The following is an 8589-nucleotide window of genomic DNA, read 5'->3' as shown; positions in this document are numbered from 1 at the left end:
AAAACCCTAAAAGGCATCATACAAACAGACATCACGCTAATAGGCATAACGCAAACAGGCATCACGCAAGTAGGCAAAACGCAGAGGCATAACGCAAGTAGGCAAAACGCAAGGAGGCATAACGCAAACAGGCATCACGCAAACTGGCATCACGCAAGTAGGCATCACGCAAAAAGGCATCACGCAAGTAGGCAAAACGCAAACAGGCATCACGCAAGAAGGCATCACGCAAACAGGCATCACGCAAGTAGGCAAAACGCAAACAGGCATCACGCAAAGCAAAAGTTTGGGGGGGGGGGATCGTTTTCTTGGGGAGCTTGGAAACGAGGCTTGATTTGGTAGCCGAGCCTTTTTCACAATAGCGAAATTTTCGCAAAATATCCACTCAAACGTTTTGATAGAATCAGATATTTGTTTATAATTGTCAAGCGATTCCAAAAATGTTTTTAGTTTTCTAGTTGACGAATTATCCGAACTTCTGCATACCATAAAACCGCTATGTTCGCGGCACTTGGAAAATTTTTGTCTCAGCCCGCTTATTTTTCGATGAGCTATGAACACAAAACGGATCGAAATCCGCCAATCAAAGCCCACTAGCATGACCTTGTGAACTTGAGGGCTCATTTGCATGAAGCCAACTCCGAGAAACTCCGGTTTTTAACTTGCAAGAACTCCCGCAAGAACGAAACGATTTTGTTATGCACAAGCCCGTAACATTCGTTTGCTTGGGAACCAAAATAATTTTAAAAATCGCTTGGCAAGTTTACCGACGACAGCAAAAAGAATCGCTGTAAAACCGTGTTGATTTCATGCAACTGAGCCCTCAAGTTCACAAGGTCAAGCTAGTGGGCTGTGATTGGCGGATTTCGATCCGTTTTGTGTTCATAGCTCATCGAAAAATAAGCGGGCTAAATTTTCCAAGTGCCGCGAACATAGCGGTTTTATGGTATGCAGAAGTTCGGATAATTCGTCAACTAGAAAACTAAAAACATTTTTGGAATCGCTTGACAATGCTAAACAAATATCTGATTCTATCAAAACGTTTGAGTGGATATTTTGCGAAAATTTCGCTATCGTGAAAAAAGGCTCGGCTACCAAATCAAGCTTCGTTTCCAAGCTCCCCAAGAAAACGACCCCCCCCCCCAAAAAAAATTTTGTTCTGCGTGATGCCTGTTTGCGTTTTGCCTCTTGCGTGATGCCTGTTTGCGTGATGCCTTCTTGCGTGATGCCTGTTTGCGTTTTGCCTACTTGCGTGATGCCTCTTTGCGTGATGCCTACTTGCATGATGCCAGTTTGCGTAATGCCTGTTTGCGTTATGCCTCCTTGCGTTTTGCCTACTTGCGTTATGCCTCTTTGAGTTTTGCCTACTTGCGTGATGCCTGTTTGCGTTATGCCTATTAGCGTGATGCCTGTTTGTATGATGCCTTTTAGGGTTTTGCCTTCTTGCGTTTTGCCTTTTTGCATTATGGCTATTTGCTGAATCGGATTGTTGCCATTCAACTTTGGATTGATGCATTCCTGATTTCGATTATTTTATTTCAACTACTGAGTATTGAATTTTGTCCTAGATATACCTCCATAATTGAAACATGGTTAAAAATCCATACAAACGTCTCTTATTTTGAGACAGCGTCCCCCAAAACCATATAAACTCTTAAATTTTTCATGATTTTTGCGATACTCTTTAAAATGGGCAAAAATAGTGATTTTCATGTTAGTTTCTTTCAAGAACTGGGTCTTAAGCAGGATTTTACAGCTGTCACAAAACTGATAAAAATATTTTAAGAGTTTATATGGTTTTGGGGGACGCTGGCTCACAATTAGAGACGTTTGTTTGGATTTTGAACCATGTTTCAAGGTCAAACTCGCCCCAGTTCCCTGCGCAACCTCGGAACGGCCAATATACCCCGTAAATCGAAATTTATTTTTTTTCCTTGCAGAGCCATTCAGCAAGGTGATGCAGACAACGGTTGGGTTACATATTCGTTTCACAAGATGATTCAGTGGGATAAAAATGATAATACAAAAAAAAAACGGCAGATGGTTTTGGACTACTTAGGGATTACTTTTGGTCGGGGAAAAGCATGGGAAAAATATATGATATATGGTGTTGTAGAGTGGTTTAAATAAAAGCAATGTTAATCATGCTAGTGGAGCAGTTTTTCGTGTGTGAGATTTCAAGGGGCCTACCATTTTCGGAAGGGATTATTATCAAAATCTGCAGTTTTACAATAATCACTTCATAAAGTAAATGGTTTGAACCCAGGAGTATCAGTAGTTCGTATAGTGTGATCGTCCGGGTGAGAGTAGTTCTGAGAAGAACTGTTGTTGGTGACTGACGTTTCGACAACCTGAGCGGAAGTCATCTTCAGAGTCAAGTGAAAAGTTGTTGTCAGTCGATGATGTTATAAGTCTGGTCCGTTGAAGTTGATTGGTCAGTTAAGCCGTGATGTTATTGGCTGTAAGACTCGTGTAAAGTTTGTCATCAGTAATTGGTCAGTTTCGATCCGTCTATTGTTAGTCTAATTAAGTCGTTCTGTTCCGTCTATTGTTAGTCAAATTAAGTCGTTCTGTTGGCGGTTCGTTTGTCGCTTCTCTTTTCGTCGTGAATAAGTCGTTTGTAAGGTGCCGGTAGTTGTTGACATCTGTTGATAGGCTTCTGTTCTAAGTTTGTGTACCAGCTTTCCAGAGTCAGTCGTTGAAAATAGTTAGTACTGTAGGTTAAGCATTCAGCAGAGTCCCAGTCGATTTTGTGTTTAGTAAGTCGGTGGTGTTCAGAAATGTGATTGTTGACATCACCATTTCTCGTCGCTCGTTTGTGTTCAGTCAGTCTCGTGGTCAAGTTTCTACCGGTCTCTCCGATGTAGGAGGCCTGGCAGTCGGAGCATTTGATCTTATAAATCGCTCCCTGTCTGTTGTTAGGTTCGTCCCTGTCTTTAACGTTGGTCAGTAAATGTCGTAACGTTGTTATAGGTTTGTGAGCTACACGGATATTGTAGGGTTGTAGGATCCGCGCAATAGTCTCAGAAGTGCCCTTGATGTAGGGTAAAGTCGCTGTAGTAACAGATGTCAGATTTCTGTCAGTTTCAGTAGTTCTGTGAGTGTTGCGTCTAATAAAGTCAGTATTGTAGTTGTTCTTGTGGAAAACGCGGTCAAGGTATTTGTTTTCGTCAGATAAACTGTCTGGTGTGTCACAAACTAGTTGCGCTCGTCTCGTCAAAGTCTTGATAGTCGTAGCTTTGTGGGAAGTCGGGTTGTAGGATGTTTCGTCCAGTAATCTGTCGGTATGCGTCGGTTTTCTGTACACTGTAGTTCGTATTTTGTTGATGTCGCGGCTTACCAGACAGTCAAGAAAAGGAAGTTTTCCGTTTTCTTCGATCTCCCTGGTAAACTGAATGTCGGCGTTCTGTTCGTTTAGGTGTTTGTGAAAGTCGTCGATTTCGTCTTTGTGTACGGTGGTAAAAGTATCGTCAACGTAGCGTAACCAGAGCGGTATCGTTTGTCGGCAAGTTGCAAGGGCGTCCTGGGTTCAAACCATTTAGGTTTGAAATGGTGGGTCCTGGGTTCAAACCATTTACTTTATTACGTTCACTTGGACGACAGAGCGAACGACTTGCGAACAACTACATCAGTTACGCAAGTACTGTCAGACGAATACGCCAGCAACTCTGGTTCAACCACCGCTGCAAAGATCTTGGTCTCGTTCCGGCTGGACTTAAACTTAAGACGGGAGAGCCATAAATTTCAACCGCGGGCCCACATTAGCATAAATTCGAAAAATTTGAAAAAAATTCACAGCATAGCCCTAGGTGAACTATAACTATAAATATATATTTTACTTCGATTCGATGAATATTTTAGGCGTACGGAAGTGATCTTGATTTTGCATCTCTCGGAAGCGGTTTCAGGGGTCTGATACCGCACACTGCAAACACCTCAATTTCAAAATTAAAACGATCTCTTTCGAAACAACAAATACATCATCTAAAAGAATCGATAATTATACACATTTTGAATGGTTATTTTCTAAGTTTGAATCAATATTAAATATTTGGGAGATTCTTAATTCTTTACATCATTTTGAGACATTTCACGCAAGGCAAAATTGACAAAATTCAGCGCCTAAAATCACTGCCTGGTACATAAGCTAAGGTATAAAAACGTATACCACGTGAAAGAGCATTGTTTCTTCTTTGAAAATCCGTTTTCAAAACCACGGGCTACTAAAAAGACGATTTTTAACGGCCCGAAATGCAAGTAGTACTTTCGTGAAATTTGAGCTTCGCCGTAACGGCTTCGCGATGCCTGAAACTCACAAAGAATAACAAATAAACATATTTAAACAATACAGTTTTAATAATACTTGTCAACAGGTACCAGAACATACTCGCGAGACTATTTGGCGTGGTGTTGTATCATTTCTAAGAAATAAGAAACCATTTTAGCCGTTTTATTTGACCTCGAGTTCCAAAGTAACAGAAAGCAAACACAGGTCACGTAGCGTTTGTTAAGGTCAAAGCACCCTTTATCAGATCAAATTGTAATCAATGAATTTCATTTGTAACACAGATAACAAGAGCTACAATCAAATAATGTTCATACCTTATAATAAGTAGTCAAAGCACCCTGGAAACTTTAAAAAATCCAATCGAAGCCCATCGAAAACAACATCTATTCTTCGCTGGTTTGATTCAACTGTGCTTATCGTTAGCTTGCGTTACATAATGGATAGACCGCTGACAAGCTGTTATATTTTGCGGGCTTGATTCTACAGAAGGACGTTTATCCGTCCTTTACAGTCTATTAAATATTTTATTATTGTTGTTAGTGACCCCTTTTACCCTAAATGTTTGTTAAGTAAACTAAAGCGTGACCTTAACTCGGGTGACTTTCAACAGATGCCACTTAGGAACGAACCTTTATTTTCTTAGGGGGGGGGGGGGAGGGGGTGGACATTAGCCAAATAAATTGCTGCAGAGTAAAACCGGCTGAAATAATCGTGCAAGAAAGCCAAAAAATTAATTTCGTTAAATGAAAATGAAACATGTGAAAAATAAACATCTAGCTCAGCAAAAATTACCCCTCCCGTCTCCCATCTTCTCAAAAAATAATGGTTTTTAGCTCACTTATCTAAATACATCTCCTGTTGTGTCATTTGGTTTTACTATCTTTCTGTAATATTCATTGTTATTGGCTATTCCTTTATTTGAAAATATATCCTTTACTCTACAACTTCAAGATGAACTAAATGGGTCAAGTTATTATTAAGCAATTTATCAATTAGTTTTTGCTATATTTATAGTAAATATTGAGTTAAGTATGAAAAACGTTTTTTCGACAAAAGTAGCCCTCTGCAGGTATTGTGTAACCTTAAAGCAGCTCTCCAATCAGTTGCAATAGTCAACATTTAAATCTTAAACCCTCGTGCAAGAACACGACCCAACAATATCTGAAATGAAACTAATGTAAGGCGCTTTTCGCTTTGATGATTGGGCCTCGATGTCCATGTTGTAGAAATCGCAGATTGACCGCAGTTGTGCAACACTGAGTTTGGTCAGCTTGTTACTAGTATACAAGGAACATATCATATTAAGTGTGTCATACACGATGGGATGAACCAGTTGGCACTGGTCTAGGATGGATGCACGAGCAGAGGTAAAGGCTTCTTCCTCTTGGGCCGCCAGAAGGTCGTTATCATCGGTTACATGAGCTGACTGAGATGTCGCGTGTTTCAATTTTGCAGCGGTACGCGAGAAGTATCCCTGAATCTGCTGCGCAGTTAGGAACTCGTCAACCTGAAAGAGCCGCTGACCATTTTCCTTCCTTGCGTATCGCATGTCCCGAGATACTTTTTCAGGGTCGGATTTGTGGCCAGTCTCCTACCCGATCTGGAACTTAGCATCCAGGTACTGGCGCTGATTGTCGTTAAAACGGCTGGCCTTTTTTGAAACTTTTAGAGCCCAGCCTTGCTCTAGGGGGGCCTCTGGGCACTCTTCATGATCAGTTGTCGTCGGGACAGCTAGTGTTGGCTGAAGGGAACAACCCTCTTAAATCTTTTTAGCGTACGCCAATACTGCCTGGTCAAAAAGGGTGTGCTTCTCAGAAACGAGTTTGCACTTTCCGAACAGCAAATGGCGCTCAAGGTTGTAGTACTTTTGATAGGTGCAGATGCACCCATCCACAGGACACGACAACAGCCCACTGCTTGCACCTTCCTCTTCTTCATCTCCGTCCTCGTCTTCTTCTTCATCCAAGTGTTCGGTCATGGCTCAAGCATCCTGAAATTACAAGTGCAGCACTAAGGCAAGATAACGCTGGGTGCTATCACAGTGCAGCCATGCTGTCAGCATGCCGTCTGATGGGAGAGGCGACGGGGATTGATGTAAAAAGAGTCGACTTCAGTGACCCTCAGGGAGGTAAAGGGCCTTGTGACAGGAAAGCCGCTTCCATCAAGGCTTATGTGCGATGATACATCAACCAGGGCCACGACGTGGTAACGGCGCGCGACTTCAAAGAAGCCATGTTGTCTCACGGGGGCATGAGTGCTGTGCGGGTCGTCCTAGTTACCGATGCTACCAACAAGCCCCAGCAAGAGGTTCCAGGCCGCTGGGAGGGTATCAGCAGCTTAAACAATTTCCTCTACCAAGAGGACTGTGTCACAGTATGGAAGGCATGCAACATTGGAGAGGGAAAGAATATACCATGGTCTCAATTACAAGGTTATAGTTACAACAACAACATACATGCATATCTTATATTAGTTATATACCTCTATTCTGATATTTTCACTACTGTGTTAAGAAAAAGTCAAGGGAAAAAGTAAATCGGAAAAAACTATTTAATGATGGGCAATCCGATTTCTTGTCTTTTTTTTATTTTCAACATCTTATTCTTATTTGGATGAAACTCCCATCTTACCAGTAAAATATTAAATAAAAAAATAAATAAGATAAGATAAAATATATAAACAAATAATTTGAAGAGTCTTCCCTACTATTTTGTTTCATTTGTACATTACTATGTTATTCTTTTACTTTTTTCTAATATTTTTTTCTGGTCCATTATTCAGTTCCTGTAAGGTTACCAGATGTGTGTAAGGCTGAGGTGTCTAAAGGAGACTTTGTGGCATGCTCTAAAGAAAGGCGCGTACCTGCCGAACGAGCCATGATCGAACACTTGGATGAAGAAGAAGACGAGGACGGAGATGAAGAAGAGGAAGGTGCAAGCAGTGGGCTGTTGTCGTGTCCTGTGAATGGGTGCATCTGCACCTATCAGAAGTACTACAACCTTGAGCGCCATTTGCTGTTCGGAAAGTGCAAACTCGTTTCTGAGAAGCACACCCTTTTTGACCAGGCAGTATTGGCGTACGCTAAAAAGATTTAAGAGGGTTGTTCCCTTCAGCCAACACTAGCTGTCCCGACGACAACTGATCATGAAGAGTGCCCAGAGGCCCCCCTAGAGCAAGGCTGGGCTCTAAAAGTTTCAAAAAAGGCCAGCCGTTTTAACGACAATCAGCGCCAGTACCTGGATGCTAAGTTCCAGATCGGGTAGGAGACTGGCCACAAATCCGACCCTGAAAAAGTATCTCGGGACATGCGATACGCAAGGAAGGAAAATGGTCAGCGGCTCTTTCAGGTTGACGAGTTCCTAACTGCGCAGCAGATTCAGGGATACTTCTCGCGTACCGCTGCAAAATTGAAACACGCGACATCTCAGTCAGCTCATGTAACCGATGATAACGACCTTCTGGCGGCCCAAGAGGAAGAAGCCTTTACCTCTGCTCGTGCATCCATCCTAGACCAGTGCCAACTGGTTCATCCCATCGTGTATGACACACTTAATATGATATGTTCCTTGTATACTAGTAACAAGCTGACCAAACTCAGTGTTGCACAACTGCGGTCAATCTGCGATTTCTACAACATGGACATCGAGGCCCAATCATCAAAGCGAAAAGCGCCTTACATTAGTTTCATTTCAGATATTGTTGGGTCGTGTTCTTGCACGAGGGTTTAAGATTTAAATGTTGACTATTGCAACTGATTGGAGAGCTGCTTTAAGGTTACACAATACCTGCAGAGGGCTACTTTTGTCGAAAAAACGTTTTTCATACTTAACTCAATATTTACTATAAATATAGCAAAAACTAATTGATAAATTGCTTAATAATAACTTGACCCATTTAGTTCATCTTGAAGTTGTAGAGTAAAGGATATATTTTCAAATAAAGGAATAGCCAATAACAATGAATATTACAGAAAGATAGTAAAACCAAATGACACAACAGGAGATGTATTTAGATAAGTGAGCTAAAAACCATTATTTTTTGAGAAGATGGGAGACGGGAGGGGTAATTTTTGCTGAGCTAGATGTTTATTTTTCACATGTTTCATTTTCATTTAACGAAATTAATTTTTTGGCTTTCTTGCACGATTATTTCAGCCGGTTTTACTCTGCAGCAATTTATTTGGCTAATGTCCACCCCTCCCCCCCCCCCCCCCTAAGAAAATAAAGGTTCGTTCCTAAGTGGCATCTGTTGAAAGTCACCCGAGTTAAGGTCACGCTTTAGTTTACTTAACAAACATTTAG

The 8589-nt window shown here is 41.4% G+C and overlaps 2 protein-coding genes across 2 annotated transcripts in view; both read left to right on the top strand.

Annotated features, from left to right (window-relative positions):
- Positions 1–2078, top strand: part of LOC144658677 (coadhesin-like) — a 39254-nt gene extending 37176 nt beyond the window's left edge. The window contains exon 13 of the mRNA XM_078519139.1: positions 1941–2078. The gene's annotated coding sequence lies outside the window, so the exon portion shown is untranslated. The remainder of the gene's footprint in view (positions 1–1940) is intronic.
- Positions 2079–6497: 4419 nt separating this feature from the next.
- On the top strand, positions 6498–7500 carry LOC144658703 (uncharacterized). Its single transcript, XM_078519178.1, has 2 exons — positions 6498–6719; positions 7070–7500. The coding sequence occupies exons 1-2, from the start codon at positions 6521–6523 to the stop codon at positions 7381–7383; spliced, it is 513 nt and encodes a 170-aa protein (XP_078375304.1). The 5' UTR covers positions 6498–6520; the 3' UTR covers positions 7384–7500.
- The last annotated feature ends 1089 nt before the right edge of the window (positions 7501–8589 follow it).

The sequence above is a fragment of the Oculina patagonica genome, chromosome 6 (genome assembly GCF_052425735.1).
Source record: "Oculina patagonica isolate OP01 chromosome 6, crgOcupat, whole genome shotgun sequence".
In the NCBI taxonomy this organism is placed as follows: Eukaryota; Metazoa; Cnidaria; class Anthozoa; order Scleractinia; family Oculinidae; genus Oculina; species Oculina patagonica.
Note: the sequence above shows the minus strand (reverse complement) of the source record. Positions and strands in the feature narration are given on the sequence as shown.